This window comes from Coregonus clupeaformis, unplaced genomic scaffold (assembly GCF_020615455.1).
Source record: "Coregonus clupeaformis isolate EN_2021a unplaced genomic scaffold, ASM2061545v1 scaf0159, whole genome shotgun sequence".
Classification (NCBI taxonomy): Eukaryota; Metazoa; Chordata; class Actinopteri; order Salmoniformes; family Salmonidae; genus Coregonus; species Coregonus clupeaformis.
This window is the reverse complement of record NW_025533614.1, coordinates 517,395-541,673: the sequence shown is the minus strand read 5'-3', so window position 1 is coordinate 541,673 and position 24,279 is coordinate 517,395. Positions and strand designations below refer to the sequence as shown.

At 45.1% G+C, this 24,279-nt stretch overlaps 1 protein-coding gene across 1 annotated transcript; it reads left to right on the top strand.

Annotated features, from left to right (window-relative positions):
- The first annotated feature begins 7,307 nt into the window (after positions 1-7,307).
- LOC121555741 (beta,beta-carotene 15,15'-dioxygenase-like) lies at positions 7,308-24,190 on the top strand. The gene is made up of 11 exons (XM_041869573.2): positions 7,308-7,406; positions 11,571-11,699; positions 11,902-12,031; positions 12,247-12,394; positions 19,929-20,079; positions 20,607-20,827; positions 20,953-21,204; positions 21,311-21,416; positions 21,557-21,651; positions 21,749-21,860; positions 23,570-24,190. Exons 1-11 carry the CDS (start codon positions 7,343-7,345, stop codon positions 23,722-23,724), a joined length of 1,563 nt encoding a protein of 520 aa, XP_041725507.1. The 5' UTR covers positions 7,308-7,342; the 3' UTR covers positions 23,725-24,190.
- The last annotated feature ends 89 nt before the right edge of the window (positions 24,191-24,279 follow it).

Below are 24,279 nucleotides of genomic sequence, written 5' to 3'. Positions count from 1 at the left end.
CGGCGGCTGCCGAGCCATGATGGGATCAACCACTGCACCCCCAACAACTAATCAACGCCGCCCGCTCTGTTCCCTGGATTATTCAGCATCACTCTTGAATTTGTAAATAAACACTCACCTTCGTTTCAACTTACCTTGTCCTGGTCTGCTTCTGGGTTCTGGCTTTGTAACTCGTGACAGAACGATCCGGCCAGTAATGAACCCAGCGGACCTGGACTCTGTTCGCCATGCCATTTCCCATCAGGAGAAGATGTTGGGACAACATAGCACGGCACTACAGGAGATAGCGTTGTCAGTTCGGAACCTTTCTACCGGTCTGACGGAGGTCCAGAACCAGCGCAAGTTTCCGGTGGAGGATCCACTACCGGGTTCACCCATCTCGCCTGCCGCGTCTGGAGCTGTGTCCTTCCGTGAGCCCAAGGTTCCGACGCCGGATAAATATGAGGGGGAGCTGGGAAGATGCCGTTCTTTCCTTATGCAGTGTGGGTTAGTGTTCGATCTACAGCCCTACTCTTATGCCGCAGACAAGGCTAGGATAGCCTTTGTGATTGAGTTGCTGCGTGGTCGAGCGCTGGAGTGGGCTTCAGCCGTTTGGGAACGACAAGACCCCTGCATGGCTTCATACCAGGGGTTCACGGCCGAGATGAGGAAGCTCTTCGACCATTCCGTCCGAGGGAGGGACGCCGCTAGGCGCCTGTTTTCGCTTCACCAAGGAACTCGCAGCGTGGCCGACTTCGTGATCGAGTTCAAGACGTTGGCTGTGGAGAGTGGGTGGAATGAGGAGTCTCTGCAAGCGGCCTTTTACCAGGGTCTGTCGGAACAGCTCAAGGATGAGTTGATCTCCTATCCGGAGCCTAGTGACCTGGACAGCTTGGTAGCCTTGTCTATTCGGGTGGATAATCGAGTCCGAGAGCGAAGGAGGGAGAAGCAATGGGGTCCGTCCAATCGATCAGCTTCTCAGTTCCCAGTCGGGTCGGGTGGTGGACCAGAACACGTCGATCATTCTCCACCACAAAGGATTAGTGGAGAGGTCCTCTCTCCCGATTCTGAACCCATGCAAGTGGGGCGGCACGGGTTAACCAAGGAGGAGCGTCAACATAGACGTAAGACCAACTGCTGCCTCTACTGTGGTAGCTCGGGACATTACATCTCCACTTGTTCCCGGCGGTCGTCAAACTGCCCGGCTCGCTAAAGTTGGGAGGACTTTTAGCGAGCCAGTTTCAACCTCTCAGTACCTCTGTCAGACCCCGTTTCCCGGCTACCCTTGTGAACAGGAATCAGAGCTTAGCGATTAACGCTTTTATCGATTCAGGTGCCGATGGAAGCTTTCTTGATGCCGAGTTGGTGGAACAGCTGGGGCTTTCCAAGGAGCAATTGCCGGAAGCCATTGAAGCGACCACTCTGAACGGCAGTAGTCTGGCACGTATCACGATGAGGACTGAACCGGTTAAGATGCTGTTGTCGGGGAATCATTCGGAGATGATTTCATTCTTCATTCTGCCGTCTTCCCATGTTCCTCTGGTCCTTGGATACCCCTGGCTGAAGGAACACAATCCCACGTTCGATTGGGTGACGGGCAAGGTAACGAGTTGGAGCCTTGATTGTCATGCTAACTGTCTCAAGACTGCCTGTCCCCATTCGGTTCCCAGTCAGGTGATTGAGGCTAAACCCCCAGATTTGTCCCTGGTTCCCGAGACATATCACGATTTGGGGGAAGTGTTCAGTAAGCAGAAGGCTCTGTCACTCCCTCCCCACCGACCATATGATTGTGCCATCAACCTGTTCCCTGGAGCTGTCTACCCCAAGGGAAGGTTATACAGTATCTCCCGCCCTGAACGTGAGGCTTTGGAGACCTACATCAAGGAGTCCCTAGCTGCTGGTCTCGTTCGTCCCTCGTCATCACCCCCTGGGGGGCAGGATTCTTCTTTGTGGGTAAGAAGGATGGCTCTCTTCGACCGTGTATTGATTATCGGGGTTTGAATGACATCACGATCAAGAACAAGTATCCCCTGCCCTTGATGAGTTCTGCCTTCGACTCCTTACAGGGTGCTACGGTGTTCACCAAGCTAGACCTACGCAATGCGTATCACATGGTCCGGATCAGAGAGGGATACGAGTGGTTGACGGGGTTCAATACACCGATGGGTCACTTCGAGTATCAGGTGATGCCGTTTGGACTGACCAATGCTCCAGCGGTATTCCAGAGTATGGTGAACGACGTCCTGAGAGATATGATCGGTCTCTTTGTGTTTGTTTACCTGGATGACATTCTGATCTTCTCGAAGGAACCTTCCGACCACGTCCAGCATGTCCGGCAGGTTCTGCAGCGATTGTTGGAGAATCGCCTGTTCGTGAAGGCCGAGAAGTGCGAGTTTCACGCCCACACGACATCCTTTCTCGGGTACATCATCTCCAGGGGAGAGATTAGGATGGACCAGGAGAAGGTTAGAGCGGTTCTGGAATGGGCCCAGCCCGGTACGAGATTGCAGCTCCAGAGATTTTTGGGGTTTGCGAATTTCTACCGCAGATTCATCCGGGATTACAGCCGTGTGGCCGCTCCGTTAACGGCCTTGACTTCCAGTATCAGGAGCTTCAAGTGGAATCCGGAGGCGGATCGAGCGTTTCTGGATTTGAAGAGGCGATTCACCAACGCACCGATTCTCTCTCAACCGGACACGGCCCGTCAGTTCGTCGTTGAAGTGGACGCGTCTGATGTGGGAGTTGGCGCCATCCTGTCGCAGCGATGCTCCACGGACAGTAAACTCCATCCCTGCGCCTACTACTCTTGTCGCCTTTCGCCTGCGGAGAGGAATTACGATGTGGGTAACCGGGAGCTTCTCGCGGTGAAACTTGCCTTGGAGGAGTGGCGCCACTGGTTGGAGGGGGCGGAGCAGCCGTTTATTGTCTGGACTGACCACAAGAACCTTGCTTACGTGCAATCGGCTAGACGTCTCAACTCCCGTCAGGCCAGGTGGTCGTTGTTTTTCGGACGATTCAATTTTTCCCTGACGTTCCGACCTGGATCTAAGAACGGCAAGGCGGACGCCTTGTCTCGGATGTTCTCCAAGACGGAGGAGAGTGGGTCCAAGACCGAGACTATTCTCCCCGGAACTGCGTCGTGGGAGCTGTTAGGTGGAAGATTGAGGAGGAGGTGATGGCGGCTCTTCGGACGCAGCCCGGTCCCGGTAACGGTCCACCCGGTCGGTTGTTTGTGCCTGAGTCGGTTCGTCCTGCGGTCCTCAAATGGTCCCACGCCAGCAAGATGGCTTGTCACCCTGGCGTGGCTCGGACGATGGCGTTTCTTCGCAGACGTTTTTTGGTGGCCTGCCATGGCCGAGGATACTCGGGGTTATGTTGCTGCCTGTCCAGTGTGTGCGCAGAATAAGAGTACCAATCGGCCCAGCTCTGGACTACTTCACCCCCTTCCTATTCCCCGGCGACCATGGTCGCATCTGGCCCCTGGACTTTGTCACTGGGTTGCCCGCTTCTGAGGGGAACACGGTCGTTCTGACTATCGTGGACAGATTCAGCAAGTTCGCCCACTTTGTGCCAATTGCCAAGCTTCCCTCTGCCTCGGAGACGTCCGAGATCCTGGTTAGGGAGGTTTTCAGGGTCCATGGGTTGCCCAGTGATATCGTTTCCGACCGTGGCCCTCAGTTTACCTCTGCTGTCTGGAAGTCCTTCTGTTTGGCCATTGGAGCTACAGTCAGTCTCACATCTGGGTTTCACCCCCAATCTAATGGTCAGGCGGAGAGAGCCAACCAGAAGATGGAATCCACGCTACGCTGCCTGGCCTCTTCCAACCCCACCTCCTGGGTCTCTCAGTTGCCTTGGGTTGAGTATGCCCACAATACTCTCCCTACATCTGCCACTGGGATGTCTCCCTTCCAGTGCCTGTATGGCTACCAACCTCCCTTGTTCCCTTCTCAGGAGAAGGAGCTCTCAGTGCCTTCTGTTCAGGCCCATATTCGTCGTTGCCACCGGACCTGGCATCGGGCCAGAAAGGCACTCCTTAGAGTTTCGGACCGGTATCAGCTCCAGGCGAATCGTCGCCGGATCCCCGCTCCCACCTACACCATCGGAGATAGGGTCTGGTTGGCCACACGGGATCTTCCTTTACGGACTGAGTCTAGGAAGTTGTTACCGAGTTCATTGGTCCGTTTGTGGTGGAGAAGGTGATCAATCCGGTGGCAGTTCGACTCAAACTCCCGAGGACGCTCAGAGTCCATCCCACCTTTCATGTCTCCTGCCTCAAGCCTGTTTTCCTCAGTCCTCTGTTGCCTCCTCCGCCTCCTCCTCCTCCTCCTCGGATGATCGGAGGCGGTCCTGCCTACACGGTGCGGCGCATCATGGATTCCAGACGGCGGGGCCGGGGTTTCCAGTATCTCGTGGACTGGGAGGGGTATGGTCCTGAGGAGAGGAGTTGGATTCCGCGGCGACAGATCCTAGATGCTGACCTCATCCGTGACTTCTACCGCCTCCATCCTGGCGCTCCGGGAGTCCGCCCGGTGGCGTTCGTCGGAGGGGGGTACTGTAACGATCCCGGCAGTCTGAGTCGGGTCCTGTCTGTGGACTAGTTTTTCTGCTCGTGATCTCCAGTTTCCCGAGGGTTCTGGAACGCTCCGGGGAGCTCTCTTGATTTCCGCACCTGCATCCCATCAGCAATCTGCACACCTGGTCCTGATCATCACCCTTCTTAGGCTCTGGCCTAACATCCATTCCCTGCCGGATCGTTAGCCATGAACAGTAGGTTTACCAGAGTATCAGTCTTAGAGCGTCTAGCGTTAGTTTTGTTGTTTTGCACCTTGTTGGTTTGTTGTTTACTTACCTCCGTTTTGTTCCATCTGCAGTCACTCATCCGGGACCTTCATCCAACCTCTGCCTGGTGGTCGGCGGCTGCCGAGCCATGATGGGATCAACCACTGCACCCCCAACAACTAATCAACGCCGCCCGCTCTGTTCCCTGGATTATTCAGCATCACTCTTGAATTTGTAAATAAACACTCACCTTCGTTTCAACTTACCTTGTCCTGGTCTGCTTCTGGGTTCTGGCTTTGTAACTCGTGACAAGGACAACGGGAGGGTTAACATTAGCCCACTTGCAAAACAAATTGGACATGCAATCGAAGAGTGGATTATCATTTTGGGTATGATAACAGGGGTCATACAACTTCCATCCTTTTGCAGTCAACAATACTAAGGCTATATATGCTTTAGTTGAGTATACAAACCTGAATCTTAGGTTGCAGAGTCCTTAAGCTCCATTCTGTCTCTTTACACTTCTATAACAAGTCTAGACTGAACTAGGGGTTGCACCAAATATTGATATGCTTTAGCTGAGTATACAAACCTTAATCTTAGGTTGCAGAGTCCATATTCTGTCTTAAAACACTTCTATGACAATTCTAGGAAGACTGAGCTTCTGATTGCACCAAATATTGATATGCTTATCTCCAGTTCTGGTTACCTTATCATCAGTGGTGTAAAGTACTTAAGTAAAAATATTTTAAAGTACTACTTAAGTAGTTTTTTGGGGTATCTGTACTTTACTTTACTATTTATATTTTTGACAACTTTTACTTTTACTTCACTACATCCCTAAAGAAAATATTGTACTTTTTACTCCATACATTTTCCCTGACAACCCAAAATATTCCTTACATTTTGAATGCTTAGCAGAACAGGAAAATTGTGAAATTCACGGACTTATCAAGAGAACACGTGGTCATCCCTACTGCCTATGTTCTGGCGGACTCACTAAACACAAATGTATCTTGTAAATAATGTCTGAGTGTTGGAGTGTGCCCCTGGCTAGCCGTACATTTTAAAAACAAGAACATGGTGCCCCGTGTTGTATCTAAAAAATTATGCTAATCTTTGCTGTGAGACCAAGGAAATCCGCTGACACTGTACTTTGATTATAAAGGTTTATTATATCAGAGTATTTCAGCGTCAATTTACAGATATCTGCAGACATCTGGAGAATAATCGCCCAATCTAAAATATGATTATTCTGTCCTCCTTTGTTTTAACCAAGTACTTATATCCTATGCCCTATGTAACATAATATGGGTGTTTTCCCTTACAGACCAATCCCAGGAGGCCACCTAACAGACTTCCTCGGCTTTAGGGTGCCCCTATAGAACTACTCCCCAGATGCTCCCTTTAAGCTGAGTCAACATCCTCTAAAACCATTTGAAACCATTAGCAAAGTCATATATTCCTCAGATACCACACCCGCTTTGCTTAATATAAGGAATTTGAAATGATTTATACTTTTACTTTTACTTTTGATACTTAAGTATATTTTATCAATTACATTTACTTTTGATACTGAAGTATATTTAAAATCAAATACGTTCAGACTTTTACTCCAGTAGTATTTTACTGGGTGACTTTCACTTTTACTTGAGTAACTTTCTATTAGGGTATCTATACTTTTACTCAAGTATGACAATTGGGTACTTTTTCCACCCCTGCTTATCATAGAGTACAAAGCTGAGAGATTCGAAGCTGAACTATATATACAAAAATATGTGGACACCCCTTCAAATTAGTGGATTTGGCTATTTTAGCCACACCCGTTGCTGACAGGTGAATAAAATCGAGCACTCAGCCATGCAATCTTCATAGACAAACATTGGCAGTAGAATGGATTTACTGAAGAGCTCAGTGACTTTCAACGTGGCACCGTCATAAGATGCCACCTTTCCAACAAGTCAGTTGGTCAAATTTCTGCCCTGCTAAAGCTGCCCCGGTCAACTGTAAGTGCTTTTATTGTGAAGTGGAAACGTCTAGATGCAACAATGGCCCAGCTGCAAAGTGGTAGGCCACACAAGATTACAGAACGGGGCCGCCGAGTTCTGAAGAGTTTAGAGCGTAAAAATATTCTGTCCTCGATTGCAACACTCACTACCGAGTTCCAAACTGAGATGCAGTGCCTTAGACCACTGCGCCACTCAGGAGCTGGTGACTCACTCCATATGTGAACTCCTAATGACCGATCAGGGGCATACAGTATACAGTCAGTTAGTATACAAGATAGGAGAGTGTTGATATGGCATAGCCCCGTATAGATCAGTTGGTAGAGCATGGCGCTTGCATCGCCAGGGTTGTGGGTTTGATTACCACGGGGGACCAGTAAGAAAATGTATGTACTCACTAATATAAGTCGCTCTGGATAAGAGCGTCCGCTAAATTACTCAAATGTAAATGTGGCTTGCGCTACTACTTGGAATGGGAGTGGTTTCCCTTGTCCGATATATAAACGACATAGTTCTTTCAACTCTCACAACTTCTCAGGAACGTAACGCGTGATCATTTGTTTTTCATCTCAATAAGGATGGCCTACGACTACGCTAAAAACATAGAAGAAAGACCTGATCCAGTGAAGGCGGACCTCAAAGGTATGTAACCTGATGAGATGGTTATGGATACTTTCGATAATCTTCATTATCAACATAACATGGGTAGCAACATTCATAGGTATAACTAGGGCAGTAGGGGTGTGTGGGTAAAATCACTGGGGAAGCCAAGCCAGTAAAAAAATGCGGTATTACAACCTAGGGGTTGTGATAATTGCGTTGTTTTCTCTTATCCTGTTAGTTCATATGCCTTGCCACTGTGATATATATAGGCAGAATAAATTCAATCACACCTTTGTTTAATCACAAAACCGGTGAAAACATCTGTCTGGTGGAGTCCACAAAACAAATTGCATGTAACAAACAGCTACATGACCAACAGCATGGTCAATGAAGTTAATGTTTCTAAGATTTTCGGACAACTAAACAACTATTGATTTAGAACCACTGAGAGTTACCGCAAGTCCCAAAGAAACAGGAGCAGCCTCCACTATTCCAGCACCATTTCAACATCAACATGTCAACATCATCAAGTCACCTATGCTTTTTCTTTTCTTTTCTTTAAATAATTTTTCTAATACAGTGACAACTAAAATATTCCAAAAACAATGTAGGCCAATCAATGTAAGCTAAATATCATGTGGCTGTCCATGGTATGGTCCCAGAGTGGCGCAGTGGTCTAAGGCACTGCATCGCAGTGCTAGCTGTGCCACTAGAGATCCTGGTTCGAATCCAGGCTCTGTTGTAGCCGGCCGTGACCGGGAGACCCATGGGGCGGCGCCCAGCGTCGTCCAGGGTAGGGGAGGGAATGGCCGGCAGGGATGTAGCTCAGTTGGTAGAGCATGGCGTTTGCAACGCCAGGATTGTGGGTTCGATTCCCACGGGGGGGCCAGTATGAAAAAAAAAAAAAAGAAATAATAATGTATGCACTCACTAACTGTAAGTCGCTCTGGATAAGAGCGTCTGCTAAATGACTAAAATGTAAATGTATTGTGTGTGTGTGTGTGTGTTAGTAGAAAAAACATGTTGACTCACCCTACTTGTAGAGAAACGCCAATGCCATCCTCCTCTCTTTCATGTTGCCGAAATGTCTAACACTGTCATACAGTACACTCTTTAGTTTTTGTTGTCCTATGCTTCCTTGCTAATGCTCGCAAGCATTTCATGGGCAACGATTAGCCAGCTAGTTAACATTAGCCTGCTATATCTAGCTACATGTTGAACTTCCATCCTCTCAGGCCAGAGGCACAATGTATGATTTTTTTGGGTGCCAGGACCATTCACAGTTGAGCTCACTCAGTTTAGATCAATGCTGATTGGCTATTATTGTATAATTCTTTTATCAAGGGAGGCCAAATGCTTGCTGGCTTCCCTTGCATTCAATGCTGCTGGCGGCAACAGCATGATACTCTTTTTGACCAGACAGCACCAGATAGATGGGCTACACATAGAGAGTCAGAGGGGCGCTGTTTCTCTCGCTCTGATTCTTTCTCCGGTGAGATACTGTACATTCAGCCTCTTGCTAATTGAAGGACAATTATGAAACATAGAGAGACGAAAGATAAATTATTTAGTTTTTATAGTAAATATTTTTTGGGAAGCCTGGCTTCCCTTGGCAGCCATGAATACCTGCCACTGAACTAGGGGGGAGATGGTTGTTCATTTTTTTAAATGTTAAAAGCAAAGCAACAGTTTTCCCTTTTTGTTGTTGAGGAGGCAATTGGAGTTTTAATGTCTATGCCGACATCCCACTTGCCACAAGCTGACGATTAATAGCTTTATGGCGCGAACCGCATAGTTATAGGCAATTTATTATAGGCTATTCATGATTTAAATAACAGGCGTGTGAAATGGCTAATGGATGTGGTTGTTTAGCAAAACATTGAACCCACCTTTCAAAATTGTCTCTCATAGCCAATTAACAATATTCTGAAGGCCTACTCCTGGAACAAATAGCATTTAGTCTCTTATTAGTTATCCACCACTACTAGGCTACTACAGTTATAGTAGCCAGAGTGACCGCTGTAAAGCAGGCAAGAATAACTAAGGAAGCCAAGCCAGTAAAAAAATGCTGTATTACAACCTAGGGGTTGTGATAATTGCATTGTTTTCTCTTATCCTGTTAGTTCATATGCCTTGCCACTGTGATATATAGGCAGAATAAATTCAAGAGTGCCTCCTACTGGCCCTCCAACACCACTTCCAGCAGCATCTGGTCTCCCATCCAGGGACTGACCAGGACCAACGCTGCTTAGCTTCAGTGGCAAGCCAGCATTGGGATACAGGGTGGTATGCTGCTGGCTGAAAGGGGGGTCCATTCTACTCAAATCCAGAGTTCACACACAGGAGCGTCGCTGCTCATTTGGCGGCCCTTATAGAGTGGCCCATCAACTTAAATCCAATAGTTTTTTCACATTGGACATACATATTGCACTGTACAAATGGAAAAGCAAGCCTCACAAAGGCCGCCAAATGAACAGCGACGCTTCTCTGGGTGTAAACTATTGGATTTAATTCCCAAAATCCGTGTCCCGGAAGTACATTTTACATTTACATTTTAGTCATTTAGGAGATGCTCTTATCCAGAGCAACTTACAGTTAGTGAGTGCATACATTTTTTTCAAGTATCTTCTTGTTATTGGTGTTTCTTTGCAGCAATTCAATCATGAAAGCCTGATTCACGCAGTCTCCTCTGAACAGTTGATGTTGAGATGTGTCTGTTACTTGAACTCTGTGAAGCATTTATTTGGGCTGTAGTTTCTGAGGTTGGTAACTCTAATGAACTTATCCTCTGCAGCAGAGGTAACTCTGGGTCTTCCTTTCCTGTGGCGGTCCTCATGAGAGCCAGTTTCATCATATACCTTGATGGTTTTTGCGACTGCACTTGAAGAAACTTTCAAAGTTCTTGAAATGTTCCGTATTGACTGACCTTCATGTCTTAAAGTAATGATGGACTGTTGTTTCTCTTTGCTTATTTGAGCTGTTCTTGCCATAATATGGACTTGGTCTTTTACCAAATAGGGTTATCTTCTGAATACCACCCCTACCTTGTCACAACACAACTGATTGGCTCAAACCCATTAAGAAGGAAAGAAATTCCACAAATTAACTTTGTACAAGACATACCAGTTAACTGAAATGCAGTCCAGGTGACTACCTCATGAAGCTGGTTGAGAGAATGCCAAGAGTGTGCAAAGCTGTCATCAAGGCAAAGGGTGGCTGCTTTGAAGAATCTCAAATATAAATATATTTTGATTTGTTTAACACTTTTTTTTGGTTACTACATGATTCCATGTGTGTTATTTCATAGTTTTGATGTCTTCACTATTATTCTACAATGTAGAAATAGTACAAATAAAGAAAAACTTTTGCATGAGTAGGTGTGTCCAAACTTTTGACTGGTACTGTATATAAAGTGTAATATTGGGATGCAAACAAATTTTTGTATACATTTCAACTCTATATCTGGCATGGTACAGGTGTCTTTTTTTTTTTTTGAAAGCCCATAACCATGTGTGTGAGGTGTATACTTTTGTTTCAAATTAGATTTGTTTAAGCCTACCAAGAAACACACTGTGTGACCCTGATTTAGCCCACTGCAGCAAAAGGCTTTAAGTGACTCTCCTTGGTTGTACACTGTGTGGATTTCGAAACTAGTGGTGCTCCTGAGTAGAAGGGCCCCCCTTTTACTACCACACAATGTACAGGAAATTGTGCAGTAAGTACAGTATGTCCAATATGAATAATGTACTGAACATCATGCAATACGAATGACTAATTAACTATGAGATTTAAAAGTGTTTTCTAAAGTTTATTATTATACAATTATTAATATTATTAATAGTATCATTATAAATAATGTTTTGTTATTTGTATTACTGTTGTTACCATGATAACTATCTAGTAATCATTACTTTTAATGCTGTTAACAATTATGGCAATGCTATAATATTGTTTGTGCTATAAAGGTGATTCACTTTATTTTTTGAAATATTGTTAAACAAAATTGTAAGTCTGCGAACATTTCCCCATAAAATGTTACGAATTTCGACCATTTGTATTATTTTTCACCATCTTCATTGCGGGACTTTTATTTTGAAGGAAAATCACGGCCATTCTTGCTATACTTACTTATTCTTGCTGGGTGAATGGAAACACTGACGTAGGTCCCCCCATTCCTTTTCTTAAAACACTTGTTTTATGCAGGCAACCTTCCAAACTGGCTGCAAGGCACGTTGTTGCGCAATGGGCCAGGCATATTCTCAGTGGGGGAGACCACATACAACCACTGGTTCGATGGGATGGCCCTGATGCACAGCTTTACATTCAAAGATGGTAAGATGAGTGGAAGTGTTTCGATTTGTTGTGATATAGAAACTCAAACAAGATGATCTTATGATAAGTCCAATTGGCAAACTTTTGGGCTTTTTGGTGCTATGGGCTCCATGGGTCGTGCAAGTAAAAACAAATCCCACATTTTGCAATTAAATTCACAATAGAAGTAAATCATCAGGTGTATATATATTTTTTATTTCAGGTGAGGTCATCTACAGAAGCAGATATTTACGTGGAGACACATACAAAGACAACATGGCAGCCCAAAGAATTGTTGTGTCTGAAATGGGGACAATGGCCCACCCGGGTCCAGGCAAAAACGTCTTATCTAGGTAGCACATTACAGATGTTTAATTTTGGCACATTAAAAAGGCAAGATGTTGAAATCAATGATCTACCAATTATGTTCTGGCAATTATCAATTCTGTTCTGGCATGCTGTAGCAAAAGATCAGGCATTATAGTGCATCTGATCTGACTGTTGATTATTTAATTTTATTTGTCCCTATGAACATGCCTGTTGCTGATCAGATTATCTCCATCTCCAGGGTGATCACCTTTCTAAACCACACGGTCCCAGACTTCACTGACAACTGTGGCAACAATATCATTCGATATGGGAAGGATTATTATGCAACCTCTGAAACCAACTACATCCGCAAAGTAGATCCTGTGACTCTTGAGACTCAGGACAAGGTAACTTAAAGTTATCACTGGCGTTACTATCTGGATGACCATACTTTTGTATTTATTTGTGTTTGTATTCATTATGGATCCCCCATTAGCTGCTGCCACAGCTACTCTTCCTGGGGTCCAGCAAAATTAAGGCAGTTATACATTTTAAAAACATTACAATACATTCATAACAGATTTCACAACATATTAAGTGTGTGCCCTCAGGCCTCTACTCTACTACCACATATCTATAACACAAAATCCATGTGTACTTGTGTGTATAGTGTGTATGTTATTGTGTGTTTGTATGCATGTGTCTATGTTTGTGTTGCTTCACAGTCCCCGCTGTTCCATAAGGTGTATTTTTATCTGTTTAAAAAAAAAATAATGTTAATGCTGGCATGACTAACTTGATGTGGAATAGAGTTCCATGTAGTCATGGCTCTATGTAGTACTGTGCGCCTCCCATAGTCTGTTCTTGACTTGGGGACTGTGAAGAGACCTCTGTTGGCATGTCTTGTGGATATGCATGGGTGTCCGAGCTGTGTGCCAGTAGTTCAAACAGACAGCTTGGTGCATTCAACATGTCATTACTTCTCACAGCTCGGACACCCATGCATACCCCACAAGACATGCCAACAGAGGTCTCTTCACAGTCCCTCCTCCACTTTGAGCCAGGAGAGATTCACATGCATATTATTAAAGTTAGCTCTCTGTGTACATCCAAGGGCCAGCCGTGCTGCCCTGTTCTGAGCCAATTGCAATTTTCCTAAGTCCCTCTTTGTGGCACCTGACCACACGACTGAACAGTAGTCCAGGTGCGGCAAAACTAGGGCCTGTAGGACCTGCCTTGTTGATAGTGCTGTTAAGAATGCAGAGCAGCGCTTTATTATAGACAGACTTCTCCCCATCCTAGCTACTGTTGTGTCAATATGTTTTGACCATGACAGTTTACAATCCAGGGTTACTCCAAGCAATTTAGTCACCTCAACTTGCTCAATTTCCACAGTATTCATTACAAGATTTAGTTGAGGTTTAGAGTTTAGTAAATGATTTGTCCCAAATACGATGCTTTTAGTTTTTGAAATATTTAGGACTAACTTATTCCACCCATTCTGAAACGAACTGCAGCTCATTGTTAAGTGTTGCTGTCATTTCAGTCGCTGTGGTAGCTGACGTGTATAGTGTTGAGTCATCCGCATACATAGACACACTGGCTTTACTCAAAGCCAGTGGCATGTCGTTAGTAAATATTGAAAAAAGTAAGGGGCCTAGACAGCTGCCCTGGGGAATTCCTGATTCTACCTGGATTTTGTTGGAGAGGCTTCCATTAAAGAACACCCTCTGTGTTCTGTTAGACAGGTAACTCTTTATCCACAATATAGCAGGGGGTGTAAAGCCATAACACATACGTTTTTCCAGCAACAGACTATGATCGATAATGTCAAAAGCCGCACTGAAGTCTAACAAAACAGCCCCCAAAATATTTTTATCATCAGTTTCTCTCAGCCAATCATCAGTCATTTGTGTAAGTGCTGTGCTTGTTGAATGTCCTTCCCTATAAGCGTGCTGAAAGTCTGTTGTCAATTTGTTTACTGTAAAATAGCATTTTATCTGGTCAAACACCATTTTTTCCAAAAGTTTACTAAGGGTTGGTAACAGGCTGATTGGTCAGCTATTTGAGCCAGTTAAGGGGGCTTTACTATTCTTAGGTAGGGGAATAACTTTTGCTTGCCTCCAGCCCTGAAGGCACACACTTTCTAGTAGGCTTAAATTGAAGATATGGCAAATAGGAGTGGCAATATCGTCTGCTATTATCCTCAGTAATTTTCCATCCAAGTTGTCAAACCCCAGTGGCTTGTCATTGTTGATTGACAATAATATTTTTTTCACCTCTTCCACACTTTTGTTTTACGGAATTCAAAATTACAATGCTTGTCTTTCATAATTTGGTCAGATATACTTGGATGTGTAGTGTCAGCGTTTGTTGCTGGCATGTCATGCCTAAGTGTGCTAATCTTGCCAATATCAGTGGGTTTTGTGATAAATGAGCCATCTGATTCAATGAATGATGGAGCGGAGTTTGCCTTTTTGCCCAAAATTTCATTTAAGGTGCTCCAAAGCTTTTTACTATCATTCTTTATATAATTTATCTTTGTTTCATAGTGTAGTTTCTTCTTCTTTTATTCAGTTTAGTCACATGATTTCTCAATTTGCAGTGCGTTTGCCAATCGGTTGTACAGCCAGACCTATTTGCCATCTCTTTTGCCTCATCCATCTCAACCATACCATTTTTCAATTCCTCATCAATCCATGGGGATTTATCCGTTTTTACAGTCATTTTCGTAATGGGTGCATGCTTATTAGTAACTGGGATAAGCAATTTCATAAATGTGTCAAGTGCAGCGTCTGGTTGCTCGTCATTACACACCACAGACCAACAAATATTCTTCACACCAACAACATAGGAATCACTACAAAACGTATTGTATGACCTCTTATACACAATATTAGGCCCAGCCTTTGGAACTTTGGTTTTCCTAGATATGGCTAATGTATTGTGATCACTACATCCGATGGATTTGGATACTGCTTTCAAACAAATTTCTGCAGCATTAGTAAAGATATGATCAATACATGTTGATAATTTCATTCCTGGACTGTTTGTAACTACTGTCACGAACCGGCTCGTAGCTCATAACAAATAGGGAGACAATGTGGAGATAAGGAATAACAAAATATATTTATTAACTAAAGCAAACTATATACAATTAACAATGGTGTGTGTAATCAGTAGTGTAGGTAAGTGGATGCGTGCATAGAGGTGATAATGAGGAGTGTTGAAAGGTGCCAAAGCAAACAAACAATACAGCCACAACCAAAATCCAACAGTGTGTCTGCATGGAGAGAGTCTCCACAATGAATGGGGGAAAGGTGTATTTATCCCTGGGACACACCCAAGCCCAGGTGTGTCCCATTTCTCTGACGACCCTCCCGGCTCTGCCCACCGACATCCTATTAAGGAAAACAAGAACAAAGAGAGACTTCGGCTGACAGAGTGGGAGGGTCGTCACACTACCCTGGTAGGTTGATTGATAACCTGAACCAGGTTGCAGGCACTAGTTACAGTTTGAAGCTTTCTCTTGAGTGGGCAGCCTGATGAAAGCCAGTCAATATTTAAATCACCCAGAAAGTATACCTCTCTACTGATATCACATATATAATCAAGCATTTCACACATGTTATCCAGGGTGAGCTGCACACAGTGGACTTCCTACTAGGGCACACCATCTCAGTGCTAACAGTATTACTCTGGTTCATAGGCATATGATTACTGCAGCAGAGGCATTCCAGGCAGTAAGAGGGACAGAAATTAGGTTATTTACATTGTGTTTTCCAACGCCCCTCGGATTATGTACATTTGCTGAATCATTATGACAACTCAGCGACACAATGGTAGGGATTAAATTAGCTGGACTTGAGTCATTGATAAGTCAGTCTCAACGCAGCCTTATTGTCACGACTTACATTTACATTTACATTTACGTCATTTAGCAGACGCTCTTATCCAGAATGACTTACAAATTGGTGCATTCACCTTATGATAGCCAGTGGGACAATCTTTTTTATTACTATAATTATTATAATAATTATTATTTTATATATTTTGGGGGGGGGGTCGGGTAGAAGGATTACTTTTATACTATCCCAGGTATTCCTTAAAGAGGTAGGGTTTCAAGTGTCTCCGAAAGGTGGTCAGTGACTCCGCTGTCCTGGCGTCGTGAGGGAGCTTGTTCCACCATTGGGATGCCAGAGCAGCGAACAGTTTTGACTGGGCTGAGCGGGAACTGTGCTTCCGCAGAGGTAGGGGGACCAACAGGCCAGAGGTGGAAGAACGCAATGTCCTCGTTTGGGTGTAGGGACTGATCAGAGCCTGAAGGTAAGGAGGTGCCGTTCCGCTCACAGCTCCATAGGCAAGCACCATGGTCTTGTAGCAGATGCGAGCTTCAACTGGAAGCCAGTGGAGTGTGCAGAGGAGCGGGGTGACGTGAGAGAACTTGGGAAGGTTGAACACCAGACGGGCTGCAGCGTTCTGGATGAGTTGTAGGGGTTTAATGGCACAGGCAGGGAGCCCAGCCAACGGCGAGTTGCAGTAATCCAGACGGGAGATGACAAGTGCCTGGATTAGGACCTGTGCCGCTTCCTGTGTAAGGTAGGGTCGTACTCTGCGAATGTTGTAGAGCATGAACCTACAGGATCGGGTCACCGCTTTGATGTTAGCAGAGAACGACAGGGTGTTGTCCAGGGTCACGCCAAGGTTCTTTGCACTCTGGGAGGAGGACACAATGGAGTTGTCAACCGTGATGGCGAGATCATGGAGCGGGCAGTCCTTCCCTGGGAGGAAGAGCAGCTCCGTCTTGCCGAGGTTCAGCTTGAGGTGGTGATCCAACATCCACACTGATATGTCTGCCAGACATGCAGAGATGAGATTCGCCACCTGGTTATCAGAAGGGGGAAAGGAGAAGATTAATTGTGTGTCGTCTGTGTAGCAATGATAGGAGAGACCATGTGAGGATATGACAGAGCCAAATGACTTGGTGTATAGAGAGAATAGGAGAGGGCCTAGAACTGGGCCCTGGGGGACACCAGTGGTGAGAGAACATGGTGCGGAGACAGATTCTCACCACGCCACCTGGTAGGAGCGACCTGTCAGGTAGGACGCAATCAAAGAGTGAGCCGCGCTGGAGATGCCCAACTCGGAGAGGGTGGAGAGGAGGATCTGATGGTTCACAGTATCAAAGGCAGCAGATAGGTCTAGAAGGATGAGAGCAGAGGAGAGAGAGTTAGCTTTAGCAGTGCGGAAAGCCTCCGTGACACAGAGAAGAGCAGTCTCAGTTGAATGACCAGTCTTGAAACCTGACTGGTTTGGATCAAGAAGGTCATTCTGTGAGAGATAGCAGGAGAGCTGGCTATAGATGGCACGCTCAAGAGTTTGGGAGAGAAAAGAAAGAAGGGATACTGGTCTGTAGTTGTTGACATCGGAGGGATCGAGTGTAGGTTTTTTGAGGAGGGGTGCAACTCTCGCTTTCTTGAAGATGGAAGGGACATAGCCAGCGGACAAGGATGAGTTGATGAGCGAGGTGTGGAGAAGAGAGGAGGGGATAGCGTCAAGCGGGCAGGTTGTGGTCGCAAGATTTCATCTGGAGAGAGAGGGGAGAAAGAAGTCAAAGCATAGGGTAGGGCAGTGTGAGCAGGACCAGCGGTGTCATTTGACTTAATAAATGAGGATCGGATGTCGTCAATCTTCTTTTCAAAATGGTTGACGAAGTCATCCACAGAGAGGGAGGAGGGAGGGGGAGGAGGAGGATTCAGCAGGGAGGAGGTGGCAAAGAGCTTCCTAGGGTTAGAGGCAGAGGCTTGAAATTTGGAGTGGTAGAAAGTGGCTTTAGCAGCAGAAACGGAAGAAGAGAATGTAGAGAGGAGGGAGTGGAAAGATGACAGGTCCGCAGGGAGTCTAGTTTTCTTCCATTTCCGCTCAGCTGCCCGGAGCCCCGTCAAGCCACGGAGCAGGAGGGGAGGACCGAGCCGGCCGGGAGGATAGGGGACATAGAGAGTCAAAAGATTCAGAGAGGGAGGAGAGGAGGGTTGAGGAGGCAGAATCAGGAGATTGGAGGGAGAAGGATTTAGCAGAGGGAAGAGATGATAGGTTGGAAGAGGAGAGAGTAGTGGGAGAGAGAGAGCGAAGGTTGCGACGGCACATTACCATCTGAGTAGGGGCAGAGTGAGTAGTGTTGGAGGAGAGCGAGAGAGAAAAGGATACGAAGTAGCGGTCGGAGACTTGGAGGGGAGTTGCAGTGAGATTAGTAGAAGAACAGCATCTAGTAAAGAGGAGGTCAAGCGTATTGCCTGCCTTGTGAGTAGGGGGGGACGGTGTGAGGGTGAGGTCAAAAGAGGAAAGGAGTGGAAAGAAGGAGGCAGAGAGAAATGAGTCAAAGGCAGACGTAGGGCGGTTAAAGTAACACAGAACTGTGAGGGGTGAGCCATCCTCAGGAAAGGAACTTATCAAGGCGTCAAGCTCATTGATGAACTCTCCAAGGGAACCTGGAGGGCGATAAATGACAAGGATGTTAAGCTTGAATGGGCTAGTGACTGTGACAGCATGGAATTCAAATGAGGAGATAGACAGATGGGTCAGGGGGAAAAGAGAGAATGTCCACTTGGGAGAGATGAGGATTCCTGTGCCACCGCCGCGCTGACCAGATGCTCTCGGGGTATGCGAGAACACATGATCAGACGAGGAAAGAGCAGTAGGAGTAGCAGTGTTTTCTGTGGTAATCCATGTTTCTGTCAGCGCCAAGAAGTCGAGGGACTGGAGGGTGGCATAGGCTGAGATGAACTCTGCCTTGTTGGCTGCAGAACGGCAGTTCCAGAGGCTACCGGAGACCTGGAACTCCACGTGGGTTGTGCGCGCAGGGACCACCAGATTAGAGTGGCAGCAGTCACGCCGTGTGAAGCGTTTGTATGGCCTGTGCGGAGAGGAGAGAACAGGGATAGACAGACACATAGTTGACAGGCTACAGAAAAGGCTACAATAATGCAAAGGAGATCGGAATGAAATTAACTAAGCATCTGGGAAAGCGAGAGAGCGGGGCCTCCCTCACGTTTCACTGAAACACTCAAATATAACTCCCAACTTCCACTTTAGATTAATATACTTTAGTTAGTGTCTGGTCTGTTAGCGATGTTACCAAACAGACTAGTTCTGTCTCTTGCCTCTAGTTAGTGTCTGGTCTATTAGCGATGTTACCGAACAGACTAGTTCTGTCTCTTACCTCTAGTTAGTGTCTGGTCTATTAGCGATGTTACCGAACAGACTAGTTCTGTCTCTTGCCTCTAGTTAGTGTCTGCCTCCCATCCTTGTTCGGGCAGGCTTCGGCGTTCGTCGTCACCGGCTTACTAGCCACTGCCGCTCCATATATCATCATTCCATTTGTCTTGTCTTGTCAATTACACACACCTGGTTCTTATCCCCTCATTAGTCTATGTATAAGTGTTCCCTCTGCCCCCTTGTCCTTGTGGGTGATTGTTTATTGTGAGAGTAGTGTAGCTCGGTGGAGCTACTCGTACCTTGTATTGCCGGGGTAGATTTTTCCCCTGTGCCTGTATATTGTTGGAGCTACCCGTACCTTGTATTGCCAGGGTAGATGGTTTCCCCTATGCCTGTTTTCTGTTGTCGCTATCCAGCGCAATTGTGTACGACGGAATAAACTCTGTATTCGGTATATATATCCTCCTGCGCCTGACTCCTTCTATCACACTCATCACACTTATAATGCTGTGAAAGGATCCAGGAACCCAAATGATTTGGGTGGATTCCATCCTCCTTATAATACTAGCTTTGTTTCCAGAAGGTATCAAAATTGTCAATAAATGTAACACCCACAGAGCTGCAATAGTCTCGTAGCCAGATAAGGCCAAGGCTAAAGGTCTGCTGAACCGTTCAATGCCACGCATGAATACGCCTGTTTATTAGCCTATCTTGTTATCTCACTAGGTGGACTACCTGAAATACCTTGCTGTAAACCTGGTGACATCCCATCCACATTACGATAACGACGGAAACACCTACAACATGGGGACTTCAATAGCGGAGAAGGGAAAGACCAAATACACCTTATTCAAGGTTCCAGCCACGACTGCGGGAGGTATATATTCAAAAATATCACAGTCTGTCTTTTTATGTTAGAGTTAGTTAATTACTAGTTACAGGGGTATCACCAGTCCCTGTGAGGTTGTTTCTCCCTAGGACTTGATCACTGTCCACACCTCTGGGTTGTCAGGTCTAAAACAGACACTAATTAAAAGGAAAGAGAGAAAGCCAGCAGACTTCAGCCCCCCAGGAGTTAAACTTTAGACCACTGACCTTGTTACCTCTGACCTTGTTACCTCTGACCTTCATTGGTATCTGATGAAGATGCATGGTCTCATATAGCAGTGGTCAATACCTTTTATATTGGGGAAGTCATGTTTTAACACATTTGAGCAATAACCTTGTCTTTTACAATAATCTCAAACATTTAGCAGAACCATTTACCCATCACCTTTCTGGGTTTTGTCTTACTACTTTACACCATGGATAGAGAAGTATCCCGAGCCTGAAGCAGATAGTTTTCACAAAACATTACAAAGAGCTGTAAATGGTTGTAAATTCTCAGTTGATATGTTTAATCAGATAAGGCCAAGGCTTCTCCAGCCTTGAAGAACCTTGAGGTGATATGCACAGTGCCGTGCCGCTCCCTCCTCAGCCCCAGCTACTACCACAGCTTCGGCATGACTGACAACTACTTCATCTTCATTGAGCAGCCATTCAAACTGGACATCCTCAAGATGGCCACAGCATACATGAGAGGGGTCAACTGGGCTAGTTGTCTGAAGTTTTGTCCTGAGGAAAATGTAAGGGTTATAAGACTCATTTTCTTTGGCATTGAATTTAATATGATTCCAATGTAAGTGCAAGTACATTGTTGTTTTTTCCATTTCATGGAAATTACATCCCTTTGTGTTTTCAACATTGACAGACCCTGATTCACCTGATCGACAGAAAGACAGGCAAAGAAGTGGGCATGAAGTACTACACAGAGGCAATGATAGTGTACCATCACGTGAATGCCTTTGAAGAGGATGGTCATGTCATCTTTGATGTCATCGCCTATGAAGATCCCAGTTTGTACAACATGTTCTACCTAAACGTGTTAAATGAACAATCAAAGACCTCAGCAATGTCTGTGCCAAAATGCAAAAGATTTGCCCTTCCTGTACAGACTGACAAGGTAATAGTTTGCAACTGATGACCATCTTAACCTTTAAACATTGCCCTCAACTAATGAGTAGTCAACTGTTTCTATAATGTTGTCATGTTGAGAACTGTTTCTGAAGGGGATTGATGTTGGAGATGATATGGTGAAACTCAAATACACAACAGCCAGCGCTGTGAAAGAGAAAGAGGGGAGACTACTCTGCCATCCAGAGGTGCTTTGTGACGGTAAGACCAAAACTTGTATCGCTCAATGTTCTGTTCAATTCTTGTGCTATATAGACACTCACAATACATATCAGCCCAACGTTTTCTTTCACAATACACTCGTGTTGATTTTGTTGTTCAATCCCAAAATCTATCTACAGGTGTGGAACTTCCCAGGATCAATTATGACTTCAACGGCAAGAAGTACAGATTTGTCTATATGACTTGTGTTGCAATGTCAGCAGTGGCAACTAAGGTAAAAGACCCTGTGATTTAATTTAGGCCTTTGTGAATGTAACTGCATGTGTTGCTTATCTAATATTTTGTTAACTATACCTAACTGTTATAAATAGATCATGAAGTTGGACACTAAGACAAAGGAGAGGACTGAATGGAGAGAGGAGAACTGCTGGCCATCAGAGCCTGTGTTCATTCCAAGACCCAACGGAGAAGGAGAGGATGATGGTGAGATTGCTTTACATGGTCCTCAAATCTTAAAAATATGAAAGCTTATGTTTTGATTAGAATGGCCAGACATTCACAATGTATGCTGAATAAAGTTATGATTTCAATGAAAGTCTGTCCATCATATTGCACCTACAGTCGTGGTCAAAAGTTTTGAGAATGACACAAGTATTGGTCTTCACAAAGTTCGCAGCTTTAGTGTTATGAGATATTTTTGTCAGATGTTACTATGGTATACTGAAGTATAATTACAAGCATTCCATAAGGGTCAAAGGCTTTTATTGACAATTACATTAAGTTTATGCAAAGAGTCAATATTTGCAGTGTTGACCCTTCTTTTTCAAGACCTCTGCAATCCGCCCTGGCATGCTGTCAATTAATTTCTGGGCCACATCCTGACTGATGGCAGCCCATTCTTGCATAATCAATGCTTGGAGTTTGTCAGAATTTGTGGGTTTATGTTTGTCCACCCGCCTCTTGAGGATCAACCACAAGTTCTCAATGGGATTAAGGTCTGGGGAGTTTCCTGGCCATGGACCCAAAATGTTCATGTTTTGTTCCCCGAGCCACTTAGTTATCACTTTTGCCTTATGGCAAGGTGCTCCATCATGCTGGAAAAGGCATTGGTCGTCACCAAACTGTTCTTGGATGGTTGGGAGAAGTTGCTCTCGGAGGATGTGTTGGTACCATTCTTTATTCATGGCTGTGTTCTTCGGCAAAATTGTGAGTGAGCCCACTCCCTTGGCTGAGAAGCAACCCCACACATGAATGGTCTCAGGATGCTTTACTGTTGGCATGACACAGGACTGATGGTAGCGCTCACCTTGTCTTCCCCGGACAAGGTGTTTTCCGGATGCCCCAAACAATCGGAAAGGGGATTCATCAGAGAAAATGACTTTACCCTAGTCCTCAGCAGTCCAATCCCTGTACCTTTTGCAGAATATCAGTCTGTCCCTGATGCTGCCCTTCTTGACACCAGGCCATCCTCCAAAAGTATTCACCTCACTGTGCATGCAGATGCACTCACACCTGCCTGCTGCCATTCCTGAGCAAGCTCTCCACTGGTGGTGCCCCGATCCCGCAGCCGAATCAACATTAGGAGACGGTCCTGGCGCTTGCTGGACTTTCTTGGGTGCCCTGACGCCTTCTTCACAACAATTGAAGCTCTCTCCTTGAAGTTCTTGATGATCCGATAAATGGTCGATTTAAGTGCAATCTTACTAGCAGCAATATCCTTGCCTGTGAAGCCCTTTTTGTGCAAAGCAATGATGACGGCACATGTTTCCTTGCAGGTAACCATGGTTAACAGAGGACGAACAATGATTTCAAGCACCACCCTCCTTTTAAAGCTTCCAGTCTGTTCTTCTAACTCAATCAGCATGACAGAGTGATTTCCAGCCTTGTCCTCGTCAACACTCTCACCTGTGTTAACGAGAGAATCACTGACATGATGGCAGCTGGTCCTTTTGTGGCAGGGCTGAAATGCAGTGGAAATGTTTTTTGGGGGATTAAGTTCATTTTCATGGCAAAGAGGGACTTTGCAATTAATTGCAATTCATCTGATCACTCTTCATGACATTCTGGAGTATATGCAAATTGCCATCATCAGAACTGAGGCAGCAGACTTTGTGAAAATTAGTATTTGTGTCATTCTCAAAACTTTTGACCACGACTGTACAATATTCTAACAAAATGCCTCCTATGTCCAGGTGTGGTCTTGACAACAGTCATCAACTCCAATCCAGGGGAATCTGGCTTCATCTTGGTGCTGGATGCAAAGTCTTTCAAGGAGGTAGCTCGAGCATATGTGTATGCAGGGCTTCACATGGACATGCATGGATACTTCATCCCAAAAGAAAATTAGTCTGACAAAGCAATGATTTACTCAGAGAGTAGCCTACTACCTTCCACAAAGAAACAGAAACTATGGAAAACAATAGGGATAGTATTAGATACTCTAAATACCAAAGTGCCTTGTAAATAATGTTGTCTAAACAATGTCCCAGTGCTAATATTGCTACATTTTGCACAACACATGATGTGAGCAGTTATGTATGGACTAATGCCAGTGTAGTCATTAACTTATCTGTATCTCAAGGGAACCCATTATGGATATCTTCATCTACATAACAATATACCATTAAATATTTGTAAGAAAATATTTTAGGGTTTTGCTCCCTATTTTTATTATGTGATTGGTGTGTTATATAGTTATGTGTTATTTTTATTGTTCATGTTATGTATTTTTTGTCCTGTATAGCATTTGTCAAGGAAAATCCTTATAATAAAAATGATTGTACCATTTATTATTGTTTAATTAAGCCTAATAAACAATGTGTGAAAAGGGCTCTGGATAAGAGCGTCTGCTAAATGACTAAAATGTAAATGTATGTAATGGTGATGGTTGTCTCCAGTCCAT

Bases quoted from the DNA above. Each gene is read 5' to 3' on its own strand.
- LOC121555741 (XM_041869573.2), top strand. From the start codon at position 7,343: ATGGCCTACGACTACGCTAAAAACATAGAAGAAAGACCTGATCCAGTG. The intron at 11,700-11,901 runs GTAAGATGAGTG...TTTTTATTTCAG, and splicing joins CAGCTTTACATTCAAAGATG to GTGAGGTCATCTACAGAAGC. The intron at 12,032-12,246 runs GTAGCACATTAC...CTCCATCTCCAG, and splicing joins GGCAAAAACGTCTTATCTAG to GGTGATCACCTTTCTAAACC.